At 38.9% G+C, this 26,318-nt stretch overlaps 2 protein-coding genes across 2 annotated transcripts in view; one reads left to right on the plus strand and one right to left on the minus strand.

The window, feature by feature from the left end:
- Utx (Utx histone demethylase) overlaps window positions 1-17,244 on the plus strand; it is a 32,202-nt gene extending 14,958 nt beyond the window's left edge. The window contains exons 5-12 of the mRNA XM_013321095.1: window positions 4,297-4,604; window positions 5,889-6,114; window positions 6,198-6,455; window positions 9,061-9,256; window positions 9,837-9,896; window positions 10,009-10,126; window positions 13,920-14,082; window positions 14,202-17,244. Coding sequence (XP_013176549.1) covers window positions 4,297-4,604; window positions 5,889-6,114; window positions 6,198-6,455; window positions 9,061-9,256; window positions 9,837-9,896; window positions 10,009-10,126; window positions 13,920-14,082; window positions 14,202-15,756 — 2,884 coding nt within the window. The 3' untranslated portion in view covers window positions 15,757-17,244. The remainder of the gene's footprint in view (window positions 1-4,296; window positions 4,605-5,888; window positions 6,115-6,197; window positions 6,456-9,060; window positions 9,257-9,836; window positions 9,897-10,008; window positions 10,127-13,919; window positions 14,083-14,201) is intronic.
- A 2,633-nt stretch (window positions 17,245-19,877) lies between these two features.
- Window positions 19,878-25,436, minus strand: Shc (SHC-adaptor protein). Its single transcript, XM_013321774.1, has 8 exons — window positions 25,022-25,436; window positions 24,827-24,897; window positions 24,172-24,570; window positions 22,916-23,095; window positions 22,689-22,789; window positions 22,310-22,536; window positions 22,060-22,182; window positions 19,878-21,931 (listed from the first exon to the last, which is right to left on the minus strand). Exons 1-8 carry the CDS (start codon window positions 25,115-25,117, stop codon window positions 21,800-21,802), a joined length of 1,329 nt encoding a protein of 442 aa, XP_013177228.1. The 5' UTR covers window positions 25,118-25,436; the 3' UTR covers window positions 19,878-21,799.
- Window positions 25,437-26,318: the final 882 nt, after the last annotated feature.

Raw genomic sequence — 26,318 nt, forward strand, 5'->3', positions numbered from 1 at the left:
ATGGCGGCTCTTAACTTCACGCAAGTCGCTGCGCAGAACATAATTTTAGGTGTAGCGGGGCGTAGCGGGATGCGGGGGGAGGGCATTTTGCAGCTCGTCGATGACCTTGAGCTCCCAAGATATTTGAAAAGAGGAATACTAATTTCTTATAATTCATTTTTCTTCTATTGACAATATGTAAGTTTAGTTCACCATAATTAAGGTTTGAAGTATTATTAATCATCTATAAAACTAAAACAACAATATTATGGTATTTTGATATCAATATATGCATTCTAATATCTAAAACGTTGAACGCCGCGTGGATTGTATGCTACGTATAGTATACATAAGTAGTAACATGGATTGGACGAAAGTGGGTCAGCTAGCAATGACGCCAGCGATAAAAGAGCCCTCGCCCGCTCATTATCAATTTTGTGCAACACGCAACGCTAAGTCTTTTCGTCTATAGCTTATTGGGACTTGTAACATTCCTGTCGCTTTGTACCTTCTAACCTTAAATCTTTGTGTTTGTTTCTACAATGGTATTTAGTTATTTAAATGATCAGTAAATGTAAGACGAATAAGAAATAATTTTATACGATTCTTTTAGTTCCGGATTTTTTTTGTGGATAATGACTACTAAAGAATTACCTCGATTTTAAAACATTCCTGAATGCAAATTATATTACAAGCATTATAATTCGAATATTAATATAATAATGTCATAACACAATGTTTAACAAACTTATTTGTTATATTTTGAACGCATGTTAATTGTATTTCATGTGAACAAGTTTTTAAAACAATAGTATTGCATTAGAAATGCTTTGGTCGGGCATAAATGCGTATCGTCGATGTGCTGGCGTTGTAAACACAAATCGTCGTAGATTTATAATGCAGCACGCAGGCACGCTGCACGCACAGCACGCCAGCATATTGCATACATGTATACGTCAAGGCCGTGATATAACGCAGCCGGATGAGTCGCGAGTGCAACACGACTGACAGTTGATATTATCTCTTCTCTTTGTCTTTTATATGTAATTGTCGTATTAATTAAATTAAGATTTATTTAAAAGTATCCCTAACTTTTCATAACAATAATATAATACTACATGTGATTTTTAATTTCAACATATATGTGATAGAATGTTACCATGATTTAACACGGGAGATGGTTAGGTTTCAAATAATGATTGCGAAGCTATGATGTCATAGATTGTTTTCAATATAAAATTGTATATTCGTAAAGCTTTCTTGGAACACGGCATCAACAACATTGACCTCGGTCGCCGGCGTGACCTGGTCAATCTCGAGCATCCCTCGTGCTAATGGGGAAGTGGGTTATTATTATTGCAAGCTCGGCGCCCCCCTCACCCCGGCGGAGCGACGCGGCAGCCGTGGGAAAGAGTCGGGCGACTCTTTGCGCGGTATCGAGCGTCGCGCCGTAGCCACGTGCCGGCGCACCTAGCAACCACTCACTCCAGTTATGTAAAGTGAATGCGATGCTATGACGAACGACGAATGAACTCTATAAATAGCGCCCGATCCGTCCTTGAGCCGGCGCGAGTGCGATAACTAGGTCACGCTGAGCTGCCTCACGCCGGTGCCTTACTCCTCCCGCACTCTAATCCAACACAAACTCTGGCCTCTCTCCCCTCCCTCCTCATTATTTCTTCCGTCCCGCCACAGACCGCGCTAAGTCTCGCTATATTACTAAACTGAATTGCCCACGAGCTCCGCACTTCCTCATTCATTAAGCGCTTTCTAGGAGCCGCAATACACATAACATGTATTTCCGCCGTCACGGTCGAGCGTAGCAAAACCTCGATTTCATTCCGCCGTGCGGTATTAATATCGGGACAGCAGATGTTCGTGTGCTCAATATGCATGCGTATTGTTTATTTTCCGCTTCGGATTTGTATAGCGACCGGTGGAAAGATGGCTCCGAATGTATAAATAGGGTTGTACCCAAATTTTGTTACCTGGCTCCGGTAATAATGGGGCTCAGTGCTTGCGTCCTCGGGCAGGTAGGGAGTCCTACATTAAATTGTTTAGAATTATAAAAGTATTCAACTGGCTTAAAAGTCGAAGATACCTACATTCTAATCTTATTTCTTGCAATTCTCCAAACGAATTTTACTTTGTTCTATTTATTTATGTAAGGAAGATTCTGAGCGTTTATATATTTTGTTGCATTTTTAAAGGTTCGAGATAAGCAAATATATATGTAAATATATTTCTGCTTTATTAGTATTCTTTGTGTTGATAATAACGTTATCCGCCCCAGTTTTTTAAAGTGAAATAATATTTGTTTACCAACAGTTATCGCCCTCAAAACTCCGCCTCGTGCTGTCACTGCGCTTATCGCAGCCAATGTTCCTGTGAAGCGACAACACGACAGCTCGTTAAAAATGATAATGTTATTTGATACGATTTCAATGTATACCGATATAAACATGATATAAATTAAACAGCTACGGCATATTTCGTGATACCTATATTACATAATTATAAAATGTATAATTTTGAACGGTACGAAAATACCAATGAGAGTTATCAAATAACGAAAGTCCTTTAAGTTTGTCTTTGATATGGCTTCGAATATAAGGGGAAGTTGATTACGTTGCCAGGGTTTTGTTGCGACTTTTAAATATTGCGTGACGATTGACAATCACTGACGGGCGGCTTTCTTCGGGCGATGAATGCGAGTAAGAAATTATATTGGGCGTATCATGGCGTTGCGGACCGCGCGGGTGAAAGCGCTCTTCGGATCGCTGGCACATGAGTGTGCCGAGTGTAGCAACGAGTGTGTGTGTATCATTTAATTTTAGTTGTCGGCATCGCGGTACACCGGACGCCACCTGTCTCGCTCCTTTGTTTCGGCTCGCAAATGTCAGCGGAGGTCATCTAAATAAAAGCGGGTGGGTAAAGGCAGGCGGCTCGGCGGCGGCGGCGGTGCGTCGTCGGTCGGTTCGTCGTTTGGTTCGGTATTGGGAGCGCGATCGCTGTCGCTGTCTAGACGTTGCGTTGCACCGTCCGATCGATTGCATGCCGGGCCTCGGACGGTCAGCGACCCCGCGGCCGCATCGGTGACGCCACGCTCCGGTGATGCGTCGCTCGATAGCCCCGCCGCTCCTTTTGTCGACGTCTTCGATCTAACTTCGGCGGTCGAATCCAGAACATATTTTCTATGCCCCGGTTACCTGTTCACTACTTGAATGACTTCCTCTAGTTCGGGATAAACAATCGGTCGTATATTTTTTTACAGCTATGTAATACTCTGCAAAGACCATAACAATTCTGTCAGACGTTGTCTTTCCGACAAAAGAGCTTTCCGTATATACTTTTTGGATTGTACTGAAATCATAAAAACTTATTGTGAGCGCGATGCGCAGTCCAATAGCGTTTATGAACATTTTATGTATGGAGCAAAAAAAGGCTTTCATGCTATTTTGTTTTGTTCCGTGCACCTTTGGGTTCATGTTATTGTATAAGGCTTTGAGTTTGTGATTACTTTTAAAAGAAATTGAGTGTGACAAAAAATATACAATAATAGTTTCGTGTAACTTTTGAAATAAATATTTGTAAGAAATAGAGAAAACGACAATATAAAAGTATATCTACTCCACTAAGATTGTGCTATTGTTTTCAATGAATAAATTGACAAAACAAACAATGCAATCAGACCTGTTTTGAAAATGAGATTTATAACTCTATTAATGAAGTAATGTGAACGGTATTTAGTTTTTATTTGACTAGAGTTTCGTAGAAATTGCTATAGAGATGATTCATTCATGCTACATCTATACTATTGCCTAATGAATGGCAGTTGTGAATATCTTTTGACATGAAGTTACGCGAAGTTTGTATGTACTTGACACATAGCATTGAGCGAATGTAGAACATTAAAGCATTCCGTTTCAATTTCCACTTGTCCGGTAATTGGATGCCGCGGTGTTGCAATGTATACTCCATAACGAAATATGGTAAGCCAAGTTTCTCACTCCATGAAGACACGTGACTATTTATCAATTGGAGAAATCCAAGCGAAATAAAGAAGTTAACTGTGATAGTCCATGTAATGCTTTATTACATTTATACGTTCTTAAGATATTCTTTCTCCATCTAAGATATTTTATTAATAGCAATTGTGTGTGTCGTAACAAAATAAACTATAAGTAATCTGACTAAGTAATACAATTCATCTGTGAAGGATTACTGGCTTTGGATTGGCACAGCACTTAGCATATGCGGCGATGAGTTCAATGTTGTATTGTGGTAAGGGCGTGTTCTATGGATGGTTTGCGGCAGGGCGACGCGGGCGCTGCAGATGGCACTGTACGTGTCGCCGGGGTTCTCGCGCGCGGCGGACGCCCACCTGCGGCTGGCGCTCATGTTCAAGGCGCGCCGGCACTGGGCCGCAGCCGCCGCACACTTCCGCCGTGCGCGCCTCGCCCCGCATCAAGACGCCACCTTCACCCGCCTCGAGCTCAGTTTCCACGCCGCCCACCTCCTTGAAGCTAGGGGACTGCGCAAGGCTGCCAGAGACGCCTACGAGCGCCTTCTCAAGGAACCACAACTCTCATCCTCGCTGAAAGCAGACGTGTGCAGACAGTTAGGTGAGTCACTTTCTTTTACAATCTGGCACTAAACCGCAGTTCCACCAAATTTTAAGTAGTAATGACGTATGACGGTACAATAATTGTCTATTTAATCCTTTTATCCACGTTATAATTGATGGTTTAACTGACGTAGGCAACTTGTTCCAAACCTTTGGAATTAAAATATTAAAATTCATATTGAACGCTAGCGATAACATAAAACTCGTCTAGCCTACAGAGTATAAAGAGGTGCTCGACCTAACGTTAATGTTTCGCCCTTGTGTAAGACGGTCGGCTCGTCCTTTACAATACTTTCACCCCGGGCTACTAACGCATTCGAACATTTATGTGTAACATAGGCTTGTTTACGCTTATAAAAAGCCATACATTTTTGACGTCCATTTCACTGTATCTCTTTACTTTCTAACAATAGATGTTATTTAAATACTTGAATGCTTCTAACTCTAGTTACACGTAAATCTTATTGTGGTCTGATTATACAAGGACATCTACTAGTTACATAATACGCCTGGTCGTGCGGAAGTATACATTACTCCATTTTGACGTCCGCTTTACCTACTTAAATGACTAGCATTCATTCATAAAGTCCGCAGTAAGTCAAAAATGATTATATTCAATCTGAAAGACTAAATAAGCAAATTCTATTTAAGTGGTTTACTCAATATAATCAGGGGATCCGGTTTATTCAATCAATATTACTCGTATTGATTTAAAACAGACTTAATTACGTTGCCTTGTCAGCTGTCAAAGCGGACCAGTAATTTTGTGCGGACTCTAGCAGATGCGAACCGAACCGGGCATGACATAATGAGAGTGTTCATAGCGCCCACCGGATCTGGTTTGCGGACAACTTTGTCGCGGATGAGAAACGAGTGACTAAGAAACTTGTTTTCTTTCATTTTTTAAGAAAATTTCGCAAATGTAAGCAAACGGACGGAAATGAAAGCATACAAAGTCCGACTAGTTTTCCCCGTAAATAGGAATAATTTCCATATTTGTAATTATCATATTAACAACCTTTTATCTTTTATCAAGCGGACGGAAATGAAAGCAATGCTACACTAAGATTCTGCCTAGTTTTCTTCGCAAATAGGAATATTTCCTTATTTAAAATTATCAAGTTTAATGGCTTTTGTTTTATCTTATTAGCATAGTTTACCCTATGTGATTTGGAGTTCGAATCTCTATATCGTTGATTTCTGAGACCAAAATCTCTAGATAAATTGATAACTCCAGTGTTTAGTGCTAAAGCCTTTCAATCAAGGATGTGTTTTCGATCAGGTTGGCTGTACCATCGGTGCGTGTCACTGGGCGAGGCGCCGGCGCGTGCGCGGGCCGCCGTGTGGTGCTTGCAGCGCGCTGTGGCCGCCGAGCCCGACTCCGGCGCCGGACTCTACCTGCTAGGCCGGTGCTTTGCCGCGCAGGGCAAGGTGCACGATGCCTTCATCGCGTACAGAAACTCGGTCGAGAAGTCTGAGGGGAATGCCGATACTTGGTGCTCTATAGGGTAAGTTACACTAACTAGGATTTGCTTAATTGCCACCTAATCTATAAATCAACCTTGCTAATGACAATTTGTTTGTTGTGCAGAGTTTTGTATCAGCAGCAGAACCAGCCGATGGACGCGCTGCAGGCGTACATCTGCGCGGTGCAGTTAGACAAGGGACACTCGGCGGCGTGGACAAACCTCGGAAGTCTGTACGAGAGTTGCCAGATGGCGCGGGACGCGTTCGCCTGCTACAGTAACGGCGGGCCGGCCGCGGTGTCTGCGCACGCGCCGCTGCGACAGCGCCTCGCCTTCCTGCGTGCACATCTCGCGCACGCGCCCATGCCCTCCGTCACCGGCAAGTCAGTGCGCCTTTGTATTTTATCTATAACAAATTTTCTCTCACCTAATAATAATAATATTTTTCTCGCCTAAATATCTAATGATTTACTATAAATAAATCCACAACCAGCTTTAACAAAAAACAAACAACGTTATACCACATACAAATGCTATTTAATTAAATTGTATGCAGCACAACAGAATTAATTTACGTCTTATTGTATTTTATATTAGGATACATTTTGTAAAATATTCCACAGTTATGATGAATTTTATTTTTATACAACTCACGTAATTAAAGATCCAAAGAGAATTTATAAGGTTTTATGAGGAAATTTCCGTCGTGTGCAAAAGAACTTTACCGGATTAAAATAAAGTTTACCGATGTAATATTTTTCCACAAGTGCGTCACGGTACCGAATGAGTCCATTATACTTGCCCCGACAAAGTCCGAAATACTCGTTGAAGCATCCGTGACCTAAAATCATTAATTTACTGAGTGGGTATTATTAGACCTCCTTCGGGATAACCGATCAAGGTCCACTGATTACAATTAATTAAGACGATATTTCTACATTATATCTCGTGATGATTATAACGAGTTGTTTTGGCTATTATTTAATTAACGATATTTTTTCTATTCTCACAGATGTAAATATAGATTAATAATATAGAAATAGTTGTTAATATAGAAAAATATTATCGGGTCATACAATTATTACGAATAAACAATCTTCATCATCATCAGCTCACTATACGCCCCCACCGAGAGTCACGCCATAGTCAACCACGCTGGCCAAGTGCGGGTTGGTTGATTTCACACATGTCTTTGAATTTCTTCTCAGATATGTGCAGGTTGTATCACGATGTTTTCCTTCACCGTAGGAACGTCGGATAAATGTACATATGTAAATCGGAAATCGAAAAACACATTGGTACATGGCGGGATTCGAACCCAGGACCTGCAGATTGCAAGTCAAGTGCTTGACCACTGATCCAGCGACGCTCATAAACAATCTTATCTTACTTATATTATAAATGCTAATATTTAGATGTTTGGATGTTTGTTAGAAGGCATCTCCAGAACATCTGCATGAGTCTCACTAAATTTTTGCACATAGAAAATAGTCTAAAACACATAGGCTACTGATTAAGTTTTTTTTTTAATTCCGCGCGGACGGAGTCGCGGGCATCAGCTGGTTTAAATATAATATGCATTTGTTTTGATTACATTTGCGTTGTAAAAGTGTTTTAGTGATGGAGATTTCTTTGTTTCGTGACGTTAATTAGCATTTGCAAACCCAGTATCTTACAATGTTTGTTATTGTGACGCAGTGTTATCGGCCATGTTCTTTGTTCTTTTCATTGTTTGTGATACGTATCCTTAGTATGGATGAATTTGTATGCAAATTTATATTGGTGACTATAAAAACTTCAATTATTTCAATGATGACCAAGCATGTAGGCTAGTTTACAGCCAAATGATTCGCTTCGAAGTATCTGACCTCTTTGTTTGTAAAAATTTTTATTAAAATTCAATCATTCAGAAAATGTATTTTTAGTAGGTTTGTATTGAGTTCACGTGAATCTATTTTTCTATTTAAATTAATTAATGATATAAATATTTATTGTAAAATTTAAGTGTCAATAGCCTAATGGTTCCTAAACGGATTTCCGATCACGAGGTCTGGGGTTCGAATCCCGCCATTCGACTATTGTCGTAAACCATATCCTAGTACAAGCTTAGAGCTTATTTGGAAAGGTAAAAGAAATATTAGTATCATACAAAAAAAAATCTGCTAATATTTAAAAAAAAACTTGAAAAATTCATTCCTAAAGTAAACATATAGTTATAAAAGTCAAATTATTATCTTTTATATAAAGGAATCTCAACCATTCCAATTAGTAAATGAACGCTTAATCCCTGAAGTGAATGTCGTGAGTAATAACAGTGGTTAGTAACATATTTATTTTAGTTTCGTTACGTTAATTAGGTAAAGCTAAGGCGTTGCCAGGGGAATGTTTTCACGTGACTACGTTAGTCGGAATCGGTCCCATACAATATTAGTCGTCCTTTCAATGCCACAAGTATATTCGTTGAATCATCAGTTTACAAGCATAGCTTCCGCTGTGCCACATTCACACGCTCCACTAGGAAACTAGGTCGCTCATACGACAAGTAATTGCATTAAAGTATTTTGCCCTAAGCTTACATGAAGGTTTCATGTCTGTATACTCTTTGTCAACAAATATATCGCTCTATATATTTCTATCCTAATCAAACACTGGAAATACCTAATTGTATATCTGTAATGCTTAATCATTGGTATACGTTATGAAACTATGCAGTGAGTAATAGATGTTTTTGAAACGTACGTGACCTTTTATCATAATAGCGTTATATTTTATGAAGTACGCGTCATATTTGAACCGTTATATATGTTATCGGATTTCCAGTAATACATAGTACATATTTCCAGTGATCGTTCGTTGGTCAACCTTTTTAATTGACTGGTAAACACATAATGTTATTGTAACTTTCACTTTTCATGGAAACAACTGACGCACCGGTTTTTTTTTCGGAAATGTACGTTTTGTTGCTTTTATAATGTTGTTTTGTTGCAGACGACGTCAGTTACCGTCTATAGAGGAAGCGTGGAACCTGCCCATATCAGCGGAGATGTCGTCCCGAGCGCCCAAGTCAGCACCTCCGCCTTACCCCGGCAAGAGGGCGGAGGAAGCACCTCCTCTCAGCCATCAGCAGCTGCAGACGCTACAGTACCTGCAGAGGAACTCTCACAACCTCTCACCACAGCAACAAGTATACCGACATGTTTCACGTACATGTACACGCGATTACGTTAATTGACGGCTAATTTCTCATGACATTTCGCACAATACAATTTTATGTGTCAACGGGTTTTAATTAAAAATACACATGAAAACTATACTTGAAGTTTCGTAGGACATTTATCAATGCTGTAGTTGTTTTTCTTATCTTTAGTAGTACAACTCGTAGTAAAAAAATGATTAATGTTCTTATCAGAGAAATACTTTCGTTATCGCGAACGTAGACTTACATTGTTATAATATTTCAAGTTACGTAACACATTTTGTTAATGTACTTGTTTATATCCATTTTTGGTTATTTTATTGGTGGAATTGAAATATATTGAAGCGTCAATAGCCTAATGGTTAAAGGTACGGATTTCCGATTGGTCGGGAGTTCGAATCCCGCCATTCGATTATTGTCGTTAACTATGTCCATAAGTAATAGAGCTTAATTGGAATTATATAAGAAATATTAGTAAATTAACAAAAATCTGCTAATATTTAAAAAAAATGTTTTTTTTTAATTTGTTGGTATTCAATATGATATTGTATTCAACATGTATTTTTAGGCGCTGATGCAACAATTACTATCGCAGTACCGACTGGCGCAGGCGGCGAGAGCGCGTGCGGTTTGTATATACATTTCCCTCCCATCCCTTCCAAAATGGCGGCAGGCTTGATGTAACATAATTTGTACGATATATTGTCATTTACAAATACTAATGTTCATTATGTTAACAGGTTACGAAGACTGAAAGTAGCGCCGGCAGCGGCGGCGAGAGCGCCGAGTCTCTCGCTGAAGATCTGCTCAAAAAGTTCTCAGACTCACAAACTGATATCAAGAAAGAACCAGCCACAAGTAAGTTTATAGTACATTTTTTTTATTTTACAGCTACGAAGGTTATAAGAGATGGCTTTCGTGAAATGTGACGGATTATAGATCGACTAGATTTAGCCCGCAACTCCATACGCGCGGATTTCAAAAATCTTAGTGGTCTATGTGTTCTTTCAGAGTATGTTCTACATGTGTGATAATTTTTAGTGAAATTCATACAGCCGTTCTGGAGATACCTTTTAACAAACATCCATCCAAATCCATCCATAGAATTTATAATATTAGTAAGATATATGAGATGATGTGTCTCGAAGTAATTGGGAACAGCGCAGCGAGAAAAATATGGATAACTTTATAACACCAAAAGTGTGATAAATTAGTATTAAACGTTAAAAAGTTGTAAATTTCGTTGAATTCCGTTATGTTGTACAAAATATGACATTTAAAACTTACAGAAAGGTTAAATAAAGTTACATTTCGTGAACAATCGAAGGTATACCGAGTTTTTGCGTTTACATTACACTTTTTCTTTCTGATAACGACTAGACGATGTAAAAGGGAAATGGTCGCGGTAGAAATTTAAAGTGAGCAGGTGCACGTTTCCCCTTGAGCACTCGGTTCTCTTTATAAGTTGAATGATTATGGACCGGAAATATGCGGGAATTAAACAGTTGACATTTATTTAATAACTAGCTATCCCCCGCGACTCCGTCCGCGCGGAGTTAAAAAAGATAATAAGTAGCTTATATGTTCTTTCGAACTATGTTTTACCTCTATGTTAAATTTCAGCGAGTTCCATGCAGTCACTTTGGAGATAAATTCAAACAAACGTCCATCCATCCATCTAAACATTCACATTTATAATATTAGTTAGAAGTGGTAGCCCTATATCGAACTTTGTTAAGGTCAAAATATTTTTTTTTCTTCAATGCATTTTTGATGGTTAATTTTTCCTTTTGAACAATTTTTTTCTTGAATGAATCATATAAAGTTTATTTTTGATACTCATGCGAAGTTCGAACATCGCTACATACTTTTTTCTCTCACAAAACAGATCAACGACCGACAAATAAACGTGAGATTCTGAGAGCGACTAAGTGTTGAATTGTAATTGTAATTAAAGCTTTTGTTTAAATATTTATATTGTTATAATTATTTTCTTACGTGTCGTTTAACTCACAATAATTTAATTTTAATATAATCAAATTGTCTTTATGTAATATAAAAAAAAGTCATCGGTGGCTCAGGGGTCAAGGGTCACTTGACTTGCAATCTGCAGGTCCTGGGTTCGAATCCCGCCATGTACCAATGTGTTTTTCGATTTCCGATTTACATATGTACATTTATCCGACGTTCTTACGGTGAAGGAAAACATCGTGATGCAACCAGCACATATCTGAGAAGAAATTAAAAGAATGAAGATGTGAAGTCAACCAACCCGCACTTGGCCAGCGTGGTTGACTATGGCTTAATCACCCTTAACGTAGAGTAGGCTCCGAGCCCCTCGGTGGGGACGTAAAGTGAGCTGATATGATGAATATAAAAAAATATTATTTCGCGAACATGATATATTTACGTTGCTTAAAACAGAAAACCAATTTTTAACATCTTTATCATGGTCTATAAGTCCGCGTTTTTTCCGGATAATCTCCGAAACGGCTGTACCTATTTCGACGGGACTTTTATTGAACGGTAGCTTATGTATACAAGATTAACTTAGCCTATTTTATTATTAATAGTTTTATTAATAGAATATTGCTTTAGGTTTCTGTCGCCAAAACACACATATATTGCTCTCTCCATCGTTTTCCTTAAAAAGATAAAGACAAGAATATGTTTTATACGGGTATTCAGCAGTAAAACTAACGTTTTTTTTTAAATCAAAGTCGATTCAGTTGCTAATAAACGGCGTTGATTTTGTACTGCAAAATAAATCTCCGCTCTTAAGAGGTGCTTCTGGCGTCAACCGTAATTACCGCGTTTTCCTACCGTATTCAAGAGTAGCTTGATTTCATCGGTTTTTTAAATACTAAAGTGGTTGAAAGCGGGTTACAACTTTAGTAGAAATAATTATTAAGCTTGTCACAAAGTTTATATAAAAATATCATGGTTTATTTAAATATTACTACTCCTTTATAAATAAATATCAACGTTTGTAGGTTTGCATGCATATTTTTTGCCAATATTATGACGAATTTGTTTGCATTGAATAGGTTACGAAACTACTGAACCCATTTGAAAACTTCTTTCGCTCTAGGGAAGCTTCATAATCCGTGCCTGACATTGGCTATATTTATTACAAAATTTTGTTAATGCCGCGCGGACGAAGACGCGGGAAACTGCTATACTCCTTCTCACAAACGCAAAAGTTTGGATGAATGGATGGATGTTAGAAGGTATCTCCAGAATTGATCCACTATTCTCGACCAAAATGTAAAAAAATGTCTGGAAAGGGCACGTGGAATACTTACAAAATTTTAACTCGTGGACGACATTTAGTTAAATATAAATCCATTGCTAGAAATATGCTTTAAATCTTATTGAAGGTAAAAAGAAAAGAAAAGAGCGTACACCTTCCTTAAAGGCCGGCAACGCATCTGCGGTTCCTCTAGCGTTGCGGATGTCCATAGGCGTCGGATCAAATAATATCAGGCGATTCGTAGCTCGTTTGCCCCCTTCTCCTATAAAAAAAGGTAGGGTATTTGACTCATACTGCTCCACTTATGTTAAGAACAAACTTGAAAGTAATACTAAGAACGAAATGAATCAAATTCTTATTAAAGACGTGATTAATAAATATCTTAGTTTAATTAAACAATCCAATAATGAATCATATATCATAATTTACTTCTTTAAATGTAATTTATGGAAATATTCAAAACAAGTTTTCCTTCCTTGTCTATTACTAGTCGAAAATGCAGTATTTCCAAACGGTTAAAACGGGTTATGTCAAGAGGTAAATATTAAGGGAAAATACTCCTGGCAGGACGCGTATAGCGTATAGTCGATGTAGTACAAATTTAAAAAATGTTTTCGAATTTAAAACCTCAGTTATTTGTTAGTCGTGTTGGTTATCTACAGAGGGCTTCCCCTTGCATATCAATATGCTTCTCATCAAATCATGTGAATATTTTTGAAGACAAGTATTTTCGCAGTGGACACTGAAAGTATGGGAAGTAGACATCGCATCAGTTTTAACATCGAGACTAAATTAATCTTATCTAGTAATATTATAATGCGAATGTTTGGATGGAATCCGGAACGGCTCAACGGATTTTGATGAAATTTGGCACAGATGGCTACTTGTTAGGTATGTTTTAATTCCACGCGAACGGAGTCGCAGGCATCAGCTAGTATTGATTCTTTAAAAAGTCTTAGAAATGAAATGTCGTAACGTTTTTTTGCTACATTTATTTAACCATACTTTCTCTATATTAAATGCCAGTTGGTGAATAAGCAGTCGAATAGTTTGTAAAAAACAATTTGTCATCAACGTCACTCACTGTCATAACTTGAAGTATCTACGGTTATCATGAAAACGGTTTTTTGTAAGTTTTATTATATTTCAGATAGTTTTAAAGTAAAATAAGTGTAAACTAAAATAAAAAAGTTAGAGACATATTTGTGGAAATATAAAAATTTACGTTAAGTTACAATAGCCAAATAATAAATTGAGTTTTTATATTTTTTCCATATTTAGGATGTTACGATATATTTTACATTTTTACCGCGATCTTCAATGTTTGTTTATATTTGGCTAGCCAAATAATGTTGACATAGAATATGTATAATAGTATGTTGTGTTGTGGTTGTGCAGCAGAGAACGGAGCTGGGAACGGTGGCGGGGGCGGCGGTGCGAACGAGGCAGTGCTGGGCGGCCGCCAGCCCGTCGTCAAGCTGGAGCCGCTCAAGACGGACCCCCTCAAGCCCCTCTCCTTTCACATCGGCATGAGCTCCAAGCAGATCCTCGACGCTTGCAAGTCAGTACCCTTGATAAACTAATGTTACTAAATATGCTTGGTTAAAATTATTTTCTATTGCAATCCCGGTTCAAATTTAACGTAGGTAAGCTGTAATGTTTATTTGTTTTTGTCGACAGAGAAAATGCAGGCCCCGCGACGTCGTGGTCGGTGCTGGGCGACGGGTGCGGCGCGCCCGAGCCGCCTGCCGTGCCCGCGCCGCGCCTCTCCGCCGAGCAGCTCGCGCCGCCCGCGCCCTTCGTCTACGTCGAGTCGAAGCGCGACGCTTTCTCCCCGCAGCTGCAGGACTTCTGCCTCAAGCACCCCATCGCCGTAGTGCGCGGCCTCACCGCCGCCCTCAAGCTCGACCTCGGCCTCTTCTCCACCAAGACCCTCGTGGAGGCGTGGCCCGACCACGCGGTCGAGGTGCGCACCCAGCTCATGCAGTCCGCCGACGAGAACTGGGACCCGACGGGGCGGCGCCGCGTGTGGGCGTGCGCCAGTCACCGCTCGCACACCACCGTGCGCAAGTACGCCCAGTACCAGGCCGGCTCCTTCCAGGACTCGTTGCGCGAGGAGCGCGAGCGCGGCGCCGTCCCGCAGCACTCCGCCGGCGCGCTCTCCGACTCCGACGGCCGCGAGTCGGGCGGCCCCGTCAAGCGCCGCAAGAGCGCCAGGATGTTGCGCTTCGGCACCAACGTCGACCTCTCGGACGAGCGCAAGTGGCGCCCTCAACTCACGGAGCTGCAGAAGCTGCCAGCATTCGCGCGCGTCGCCTCGGCCGCCAACATGCTCTCTCACGTCGGCCACGTCATCCTCGGCATGAACACCGTCCAGTTGTATATGAAAGTGCCCGGAAGCCGGACGCCCGGCCACCAGGAGAACAACAATTTTTGCTCAATAAATATAAACATCGGGCCGGGAGATTGCGAGTGGTTCGGCGTGCCGGACGCGTACTGGGGCGGCGTGCGCGAGCTGTGCGACCGGCACGGGCTGTCGTACCTGCACGGCTCGTGGTGGCCCGACCCGGAGGAGCTGCGCGCGCACGGCGTGCCCGTCTACCGGTTCACGCAGCGCCCCGGTGACCTCGTGTGGGTGAACGCGGGCTGCGTGCACTGGGTGCAGGCCACCGGATGGTGCAACAACATCGCCTGGAACGTGGGCCCGCTCACCGCCAGGCAGTACACGCTCGCCCTCGAGCGCTACGAGTGGAACAAGGTGCAGAACTTCAAGTCCATCGTGCCCATGGTGCACCTCACCTGGAACCTGGCGCGCAACATCCGCGTCTCCGACCCGCGGCTGCACCGCGCGATGCGCACCTGCCTCATGCAGACGTTGCGCGCCGCCTCGGGCACGCTCAACGTGGTGCGCGCGCGCGGCGTGCCTATCAGGTTCCACGGGCGCGCGCGTGGCGAGGCCTCGCACTACTGCGGCTCGTGCGAGCGCGAGGTTTGGCACGCGCTGCTGGTACGCGAGCACGAGCGCCGGCACGTGGTGCACTGCCTAGCGTGCGCGCGCCGCGCGTCACCCACGCTGGCCGGCTTCCTCTGCCTCGAGGAGCACCACACGGAGGAGCTGGCGCAGGTGTACGACGCGTTCACGCTGCACCGCGCCGCGCCGCTCGCCGCCGCCGCCGCTGCGCCCGCCGCCGCCGCCGTGGTGCAGACGCCGGCGCTGGTGGCGACGCCGGACTGATGGCCGCCCGCCGCGGGCCACGATTGGATCACTTCCACACTCCCGGATCGAACGAGTGAAACGTAATGTAGAGGGCCGATTTTGAAACGCAGATCTCGTATTTATTCCGCGTTTCCGATGTATTTATGTATGTATAATGTAGATTTTGCACGAATGAATTCGATTTATCGCTGGAGTACGGATGTATCCGGCGCGACGGTAGTAACTGTTCCTGGACGTGTCGATATCCGCGCGAGTCGCGCCAGTCAATTATTAACGTTTTTGCAACATTTTCTTATAAAAATTTTGCACTTTGACCGTTATACTTATAAGTTAGAAGTGAGCCATTTACACAAATCTGGTGATAACCCTGACTTCAGTTGTATCAATGCAAGTAGCGATGCTGTCCGGGCGACGTCGATGTACCTGTTTTAACTTTGTGTGAGCGTGATCTGTATTTTTAAAGAGTATGGTTTTATTTCAACTACAATATTTAGCTGTTTGTTGTTTTTTTTTTACTTATAGAAGAGAGTCCGAATGTACAAACAATTGTAAAAGCTCTTGTAATTGATATTTCAGTAAAAGTTAAAACATTAAACGCTAGAGTTCCGTTTGTATATTTCGTATTTGACCAAACTTAAATATTTGAGCGATAGTTTACGATATATATTTTTACAACACGACTTGAATATGAAAATGTCATTGTGATGTGTATATTTTTGGTGATAAAACGTAATTTTTATAATGAAATAAATTGTAAAGTTTACACGACTCTCCGTCACTTTTGTGAGGAATAATGATAAAGTTGTAGCGTCAATTTTACTGACCATTATCAAGTAATAAGTGAATGTTTATTGGCGATGGCGCCATCTTAAATAGGTGATAGGTTAATCATTAAGCTGTGAATGGCTTAAGTAAGAGCGGTAGAGGCAGGCAAGTGGTGGCCATGGATCAGATGCGTGTGGACGGTTCGAGGAGGGTCTTGACAGAGAGCTGTCAATCCTCAACAGTAGCAAGGCAGATCTTTTGTTGGTGAGATCACTTACCATGTGGTGATCCGTGCGCGCTATTTTTTAGCCAAATTATTAGAAAGAATGTTGACAGATCGATGCTCTAGGTCTCAAGTGCTCAGGTGTTCAAATGTGTTTATTTTTGTATAGAAAGGTATTTATTTATTTTTTATTTGTCATCGTGACGAGTTTAGTTCGATTCGATTTTTAGTACATTATAGCGAATAATAGAAGTAAATGTAAGGCACGGATTGAGATCCTGCGTTTTAGGAGGGTCTGGTGAATAGTGCTGCTGTGTCCCAAAGAATGTTATACACGTAGACGATTTAGTATTGGAAGGGGTCCGAACACTGTATTTACATTTCTGTATGCAATGTCACACGCTTGGGATCTGAAAAATTATTATTAATTCTAGAAATTTAACATTTTCAAAGTTTCGAGAAACGAGCGGCGAATACCATTTTAGGAAAATTTTATGAAAATAATATTGGCTTGTACAGTCAGCGTCATATAGATCGTCACAGACAAGATATGCAAATATATAGGTACACCAAAAGTATTCAATTATATCGGTACAACAAAAGTCCTCAAAATAATAGATACATTCACCCTGCTCAAATACATCGGTACATACACAGCGTCAAATATATGAGTACATGCAAGATGCTCATAAATATCGTAGCAGCCACAGCGTCATAAGTAACGAAGCAGTCAAGGTGCGCAAAAATATCGGTACATTTGACAAAATTGAACTCTATCTCTATATACTTGTGATACAATTTGGAATAAACTACTTCTGTTACATTCATTTGACACTTTGCATCAAACCATTTTTCAAAATTTACTAAAAGTGTTCGACGCGGATGACAGATATTAGGTAGATAAAACCAACATCAAATTTAAGTTTGTCATCATATATGCTAGTTTGGTCTCGTGGCCTTACCGTTCGCCGCCGTTGGTACGTAAGGTCGGCGGCTCAAATCCCAAGCCACTATTTTTTTTTGATATTTAAACTTTTTAATTTTAATATCGAAGCACATGTAATTAAATTCTATCGCGGTAGTTATTAGGTACTTTTTGATATTGCCTTGGACTAATGAGTTTGACCGTAAAAGTACTTTTCTATTTCAAACAAAAATGAAGGAGATAAAGCGATGCTATTGGCATGTAATTTGTTTGTTACTCAAGTTTGTTAAACTTGCACCGGTAAAAATAACACTTTTACTTTTACCTTTTACTGATACTGATTATATTTAAGAAACAAAGAAAAAAAACTGAATGTCAATATCCAAACAACATCAAATTTTTGGTCGATTGGAATAAACATTCCAGTGTGCGTGGGCGCGCACACATATGTAGATAATATATATAACACTTGTACGTATAGTTTCCGCGCGTACCATTCTTAAAATCCCGCAAAGACAATCCACGCTCCGCCCACTCACTTCACCCGCGATGGTCTGACCTAATTGTTGTTAACTTTATTTAAATTTCTTTCTACCCGACAGCGAAAATTATAAAAAAAAATTGTCGAGCAAAATTTTACATTACCAAATTTTTACTGGTTATGAAAAAATAACCCCGTGATTGATAAAATAAAAAAAAAGTAGCCTGAGATTCGAACCGGTAATATGTAAATATTACGGCAAACATACTAGAATACTGCGCCAATCTAGTATTATATATATTGTGACAAGGCGAAATTTGATATTAGTTAATACGTATCTGTCATATTCGGCGTGACAAACTTTTATATTTAAGCGTTATGACAGGAGAAGAAAAATATTGGGTTGCCCAGTAAGTTCGTGCCGCTTTATAAGGAAAATTGAAACCCTGTTCTCTTAAATTTTTGGAAATGTTTTTAAATTATATTGGTACGACTCTATATCTAAAACGTCTTTTATTATTGGATAAAATTTTAAAAATTAGTTTTCATCTCAACCAATGAAATGAAATTATTCACAATATAGAAATTTTTGTGACGTTTGATAATGGTGGAAATCCGAAAATGAATCCACTTCAGCTACAGTCTATTGTAAGCTTTATATCGAAAATCAGAACGAACTTTCCGGACAACCTATAATGTTAATACAAAGTGTCAAATGAATGTAACAGAAGTAGTTTATTCCAAATTGTATCACAAGTATATAGAGATAGAGTTCAATTTTGTCAAATGTACCGATATTTTTGCGCACCTTGACTGCTTCGTTACTTATGACGCTGTGGCTGCTACGATATTTATGAGCATCTTGCATGTACCCATATATTTGACGCTGTGTATGTACCGATGTATTTGAGCAGGGTGAATGTATCTATTACTTTGAGGACTTTTGTTGTACCGATATAATTGAATACTTTTGGTGTACCTATATATTTGCATATCTTGTCTGTGACGATCTATATGACGCTGACTGTACAAAAATCGATCGTTCACGCGATATGATTATTGTTAAAAAAAATATCTAGTGAAAATTGTTTTGCGCTCGAAACTAATTCATTTTGGTCGCGAGGCCCTCAATCGGTGTCATCACACTCTTAAGAGAATTAGGCATAATAATTGTTTTTTTTGGATCGATGTAATTTGGATAGTAGGAATAGGCTTGGGGTTGACAGTAAGCGGCTCGAACGGTTCGCTTGACACAATTTGTTGGTTCTCTTGGAAGTTTAATGTATTTGTTGTGAGATTACAATGTTGAATGTATTAATTTTCGGTGTCGAGGAACGTTCCGGCCGCTGCGTGCGGCTGCGGGCGGCGGCGAGCGGACATGCTGGACTCGAATTTTGTGTAGTAAATACAATTAGTATTTTATAAGTAACGAAACATCACTGCCATGTATGACCTTACTGTTTATATTGTAATATTACATTTTTTTATTAAATAATTAAGTACGGACTTATTTTTCATTTGATTGTTTCATTCAACAAAATCCAATCCTTTTCCCTTCTCTGTCAAACACTGTTCGTTGGTTCCTTTGTTCTCTATTTTGTCAAAGATAAAAAGGGATATGGTTTTACGGGCTTAGCAGTTTGAAGCTCCAATGCTAAAGTCTTTCCTCTTATTTTCCCCTTTAATATATCAACAGTGTAAATAAAAAAAAATCTTATAAAAATAGTTTATTGACCTTTATTTCATCAACATAATTTGCATATCTATATAAACTAGCCTAAGATTTAACTTTGTGCTTATCACATACTAAATTATTATTAATTTAGTCAAATCGAATTAGCTATTACAATAATAAAAGTAAATTTGTTAAAGCGTTTAAAATGACACAATAATTGCTTAAACGTAATGATATTGGTAGGAATAGATACAGGCTTTCTATATAATAAGCAGTCTTATATTACTAAATGAAAACTTAAATTGTGATATCTTAAAATCTAGTATAAACATATATGTTTTTACATATGGGAATTAAATATTAAGTAAGCTTTATTAGCACCTATTCGTTTCAAACCTAACAGTTAAACTGCCGCATTGATAATCATCTCATGGCTACAAAAGGTAAGTGCCCATCGGCCCTCGACAGACACACCGCACGCACGGACCGCAACGGATTGCGTGTTGATAAATGCCGTCTTACGATCCGAACGGCGCCTATTAATGACGCAGCGTTATGTATAATAACAAAGCAAACTAAAATCCGTTGCGGGCCGTGCGTACGGTGCGTCCGACGCGGGGTGATGTACGCGTACATCAATAGCCACTAATTTAGTGACAATTAATGACAGTGTTAATGCACACAGAGAGCTTTAATATAAATATTTCAATATAAACCACATTGGAATGAATAAAATATAAAAAAATATATACAGCGTGTCCCAAAATTCAACGATAAACCGGTACTGATGTATACCAAAGTTAATGAAAATTTTAAACAAAAAGAGTTGGATTTTTTTTGTATTTTTCCCCATGTAGTTATCTGGCTATACACCATAATCGGTTTATCGTTGAATTTTGGGTCACGCTATACAGTTGACAATATTCTGTCTATAGCAACATATATTTTGGTATAAAATTGCACAGCAATATTTAAAGCTTTTATAAAACTTAGATTCATCGGGTAAATTGGCGTTTCCTCAATTCCTGCGTTACTTTAACTTTTACTTTGATTGACTTTCATTTTCAAACATTTTCTTAATATCGTATACGTAAATTTGGCCAAAAGTGATGAAATACAATAAGTTTTTTTTTCTTTTATATAAATATGTTTAAAGCGCCTTTCTATATAAAAATCTTTTGGCTTAAAAACTGTCGTAGCTCTTCCATCCTTGTCCCATAATTCTACAATAAAAAATTTCTTTTCAATCCTCCGTCCCATTGACTTTTCCCTACATGTTTTATTCAAGTTTGAGAGTAAAGAGTTTTCATTGTAGCAACACACGAAAAACATGTTATCTAAAAGAAATTATTAGGATAATATGTTTTTCGACAGTGGAAACTTATGGATATACATAAACAGATGTTACTTCTTATTATAAAATTGTTCTCTAATTCCAAAATTTTTATTTTTGTTCATTGATTGGTGCAAATAACATGAATTCATTGATTAAAATTACAGATTTATCTTAAAAATACATTGAACGCGAGCAAAAAAACTATAAAAGAGTATAAATGTCTTTGTTTTTTAGTACATATAATGGCATAAAAAGATTAAAATGTAAGCTTTATATTACACAAAAGGCACTACAATGTGCTACTAAATGCAGTTTAGTGTTTATAGTAGTATGATGAGTTTTCACTGCCGATACATATGTATAAAAACATTTATCTCATTCTATTTGAACAAATAAGATTCTTTACAAATGTATTTGTGTAATTATATGAGTCTTGTCTTCTACACAAAAACACATGATGCTCTATGTGCTCAAATTATGTAATATGTATATAGATAAATATATAACTAAACTGTATGATTGTGTGCATGTTCTTTACAACGTGCACTTCAAAGTAAAAATATAATATTTCATACTCAATTATATGTCACGGTGGGTCACGAGGTGTGGCGCACCGATTAGGGGGCGGAGCGTAGTACAGGGGTGTGGCGATGCGCTCAAGGGGCGGGGCGAGGCACAGGGCGGCGCAGCAACAGCGCGGAGTCCGCGGACACGATGGGCAGCTCATTGCTGCAGTGGAAGTTGATCAGGTGCGGCACGCTCTCGAATATACGGTCTTTCGTTCTTACCTAAAATATTTAAAAAATATGCTATACATTTTGTAGTTTACGCTTTACATCGAAAGGTGCCGCGCTACAATTTTGTATTTTATCTTGAGCCATATATTCTTTCTTCTTCCCTTCTATAGTATACTTACGACTCCATTGGGGTCGACGAGTAGGAGGTGTTTGTGGTGTCCGCGTCGCGCGCCTGTCAGCACAAACTGTCCGGGGCACGCTGCTGACTCCCGCACCAGGAACTCTCCGTCCTCCACAACCAGCTGCAAAACGTAACAAATTATAAACATCATATGTCTAAACGGAAAACAATTGTTGAAAACTTGTAGATTTTAGATGAACTGTTTTTTGTTCTTTATTTTGAGCGAAGCAGGTAGTGGAAAAACAAACCTTTTCTGCTGTTGTTCTGGATATGGGTCCGTGGAACCAGGGTTCGGTGGCGAGCAGCGCGGCCTGCGCGGCACTCGACAGTGGTTCGCCCGTCGCCTCCGACAGTGGTATGCCCGGACCTACAACTGCCCCCGCCTGCCCCGCAGCACCCCCCGCCCCTGTCCCGCCACACGACCACGACGGTGACGACGACGATGGAGACGTGACTGGTGCAGCTGTGAATGGCTCTGAAAAAAATATTGTTATTTTTTTTAAAGTTTGTTACATATCCTCATATGCACTGTGACTTAGCTTTGTACACTTGGTTATGGATTCCGAAATTAAAAAAAAATTATAACTGGACATAGTTTTGCAATGATGATGTGTGCATTTGACTTACGCATATCAAATATATCAGTGTTGTGGTTGGGTAGCAGCGCGGTGGGCGGAGTGCGCGGAGGCGGAGTCTGGTTCACGTAGTGCCGCACGCTCTCCTCGCAACTGAACCAAATAAGACATAAATAAACCCTATTCCATACATTGGATACAATATAACTAAATTGTGGTGCAAAGAATTAGAAGTATGATATTTCTAATTCGCACCCATTGCGTCTGGAGTATACTTACGATGATATTGGTGCGAGGGAGGCAAGCGGGGGCGGCGGAGGGTGTCGGTACGAGGGCGTGGCTTCGGGCGGGATCTTGTCGGGCAAGTCGTTGTAGTAGTCGCGCTCGTCTATAATGCCCCCGATCGCGCCCTGCACCGCCTCTTCAGTGCACAACGCACGGGAACCGTTAACGTTCACCCTGGAATCATGAAAATTTATATCCATCTCAATTTTTCATTTTCGGAAACATTTGCACAAGAAACTTATGTTGAAAACAGCAGCTCGACAGTCAAAACGCTATTATTCATTGTTAACATCCTTACACTAAATATATACACATTATTTACATTAAAAATTCCAACTCTATTAGATTTTCATTTTCATACTTCCCGCGCCATTTTCTTTTAATTTTTAACTTACTTTTTTTTTATAATTAAAAGAAGCATAAGTTCTTACTAGCCAGCATACCACATCTTTGGCAGAATGTTAATTCTGCAGAAAACAAAATTTACTTCCTAAAATCACATCTTAATTGAGAACCTGATAGTAAAAATAGATTTAAACCAATTATTCTTAATAAATATACAAACTAATTAGGGCAAGGAGATAATAATGATGATACAATGCTACAAAATTTTTAAATATTCAATGAATCACAAATTGTTTTTCTGTCTAAAAATGCGCAGTCTATTGTCATCAGAACAGGAAAATATCATACTAAAAAATGTAACATAATAGAATTCCTACATATATTTCCTTATCAAAGCATTGTTTTTATTCTATAGTTTGTAAATTTTATTATAAGATATAATACAAATATTTTATTAATGTAACAACAAATTATTTGTTGTTTTTTACCAAACTATACAATTTGTTTGGAATGATGAATTATTGTTTTTGTAGTTTCCTTAACATTGTCAAATATGCAATCACTACTAATTTTACTTACAATTAACACATTCAATGCCATTATGATTTTCATATACTAATGTGAACTTGCAAAGCTAGTCAGTGGCACTCAATATGTTATTTCATAGCTACGACAGAAATAGCAAATAGTGTTACTATTCTGTTTCATCTCATTCTTTCTCTTCAATAAATAAATATAACACTGAAAGTCCTTATAACAGATATGACCTTAAATGATGACTAAGAGTGCATTTTGTTACACTACATAATAAAATGTATTTAATTCAGAGAATATTTAGGACATGGATAAGAAAATTAGTAAGCAATAAAAATAATTATAAAAAAATCATTTTGTGTTTTACTCACGATGAAGGTTTCGTTAAGAACTCTTTGAACCGCAACTCGAATGCTTGTCCAACAGTAGAAATTACATCTTGGGCCAGCTGGCCACCACATTCTAGCACATAACAAGCTCTCCATTCTGTAGGTGGTGCTGTCTTCGCTACATATGCAACGAAGTCTAAAGAATCAGAGTCACCACCAGAAGCAAACGATACTCTTGGCATTTCGTGACGTGCGATTGTTTCTCCTCCTTCAAGAGCAGCTATGGTTATAGCTTTTGAGGAGATTGTTAGTGCAACATTTGAACCAGAATGTGACATCCGTGGCTTAGCGGCCAGAGCACAGGCTGCAGCTTGGCTAATTCGACGTTTTTTATCAGCTGATCTTAGACCTGCTGCAGCACAAACTCGGGCAATGCATTCCCTGCAAATAAGAGTGATTAACTTTGTGTTGTGCTACCATTAATTAATTTACTGTACTTAAGACAATATTAGTATATCTAAGATTACATTTTTGTATTTTACTGTGAGGTTTTACAAGTTACTGTTTAGGAATGTAATTGAGAGGAAAAGAAGAAAGATGACAAAAAGGAGTCCATAAAATTATGTTTTAAACAGTTTATTGTATTTTTACATATTAACTGTGTAACTATACTTACTTACTCATGAGCATTACTTACTTAGCAACTTGAGATCTTGTATCGAAATCCAACTTTTTCATCGACGTTAATACTTCCATACACCCTATGTACTGCAACAGAGGCAAGGATTAAATAACTAAAAAATCAAGTATGATTCTTGCGTAACTTTTTCATCAGTCGATAAATAAGAATTTATCCAGGGTTCTAAATTAAATGAATACTCTAATAACTTACTCTGACAGCATAAGTAACTCCATCTGTGGCTAGAATTGAGTCTGGATGTAGCCATCCTCTTGCCGGCTTCGCAACAAAAGAAGAATTTTCGGCCATTTCAAAGAAGTGGCGCAGTACTTTTATAGGTAATTATACTATTATAGGCCACTACTTCACACTTCAACTATTCCTAGTTATTCTACGTACACTTTCATTATGATTCAGATCATTGATTGGGAATGTAATTTTGTATATTCAGATAGCGATAAAAGGTAAAATAGTTTACATGGTTTGAAAACGTAGCGACATTATTTAAATCCTAACTAAAATTTATACACTTTTATATGTTTAGCCGATAAATAAAAAAAGTATTTATGTTCGTAAAAAGAAATTGTTCCTTCACAAAAACTTGTTACTTTTGACAGTTCCGTGTACAAGCACAGACTGACAAAGACTAATGTCAAAGAGCATATAAAATAAGTCTATTGCAGTGACACGTAGTGATGTGACTTGTCATTAAGATTATTCAATCGAAATCGGAATCAAAAACACCAAATCTAGAATTCGTTTTAAAATCACCACAGATTTCAGTTAAAGAATTATTCTTAAAGAGTCCTTACCCTGCTTTTATGTCATTAGATTTTGTCGTATAAAGTTATTTATGTAGTACGTTAAACTTACGGGACCGTTGGCCGAAAGAGTAAAAAATAGCTCTCGTGTGTGTTAATTTCTCAGCAAAGGTCAGAACCACGGGCGATACTAGCGCCGTCCTCACCGGGGCAGATAATTTTTTCAGACGTAACTGACACTCTTAAAATATTTAATTTTAGTCATTTTCCCTTTCTGTTTAACAACTACTGCAAAAGCTTTAATTATTATTATAAGTAATAATCGAAACACGAAAACAATTCTTCAGCAGATGTAAAGCGTACTTAAACTACCCCTAAATATGATATCTTTTAAAGTCCGAGTCACACATTTAATAAAAAAAATGTGTAAGGTTTTGTTATACTTGTAACGTTTGTATTTTACGGTCCTCTATTATACCTAACAAGGCTTTGAAATGTAAGCAGCTAAGAATGTATTAACCAATACTTAACCTAGTTACCTCTACTTAACCTACTTAACCGTCTTTTACAATTTAAAGTTAATGTAATTTTAGAAATGTTACACGACATATTTCAAAGTTTAAATTAGTTTATTTTATATTGTTATGTATCAGAGCATTCATTAATAAAGTATATTATTTTAAGTTATATCACACGTTATCTCCTGTAAAACTTAACGACTCAATTAATTGAAAGTTTGTTACAATTTA

This window comes from Papilio xuthus, unplaced genomic scaffold (assembly GCF_000836235.2).
Source record: "Papilio xuthus unplaced genomic scaffold, Pxut_1.1 DF825946.1, whole genome shotgun sequence".
In the NCBI taxonomy this organism is placed as follows: domain Eukaryota; kingdom Metazoa; phylum Arthropoda; class Insecta; order Lepidoptera; family Papilionidae; genus Papilio; species Papilio xuthus.

Bases quoted from the DNA above. Each gene is read 5' to 3' on its own strand.
- Shc (XM_013321774.1), bottom strand. From the start codon at position 25,117: ATGGCCGAAAATTCTTCTTTTGTTGCGAAGCCGGCAAGAGGATGGCTA. The intron at 23,096-24,171 runs GTGAGTAAAACA...TCATGATTCCAG, and splicing joins TTCTTAACGAAACCTTCATC to GGTGAACGTTAACGGTTCCC. The intron at 21,932-22,059 runs GTAAGTATACTA...TAAATATTTTAG, and splicing joins TCGTCGACCCCAATGGAGTC to GTAAGAACGAAAGACCGTAT.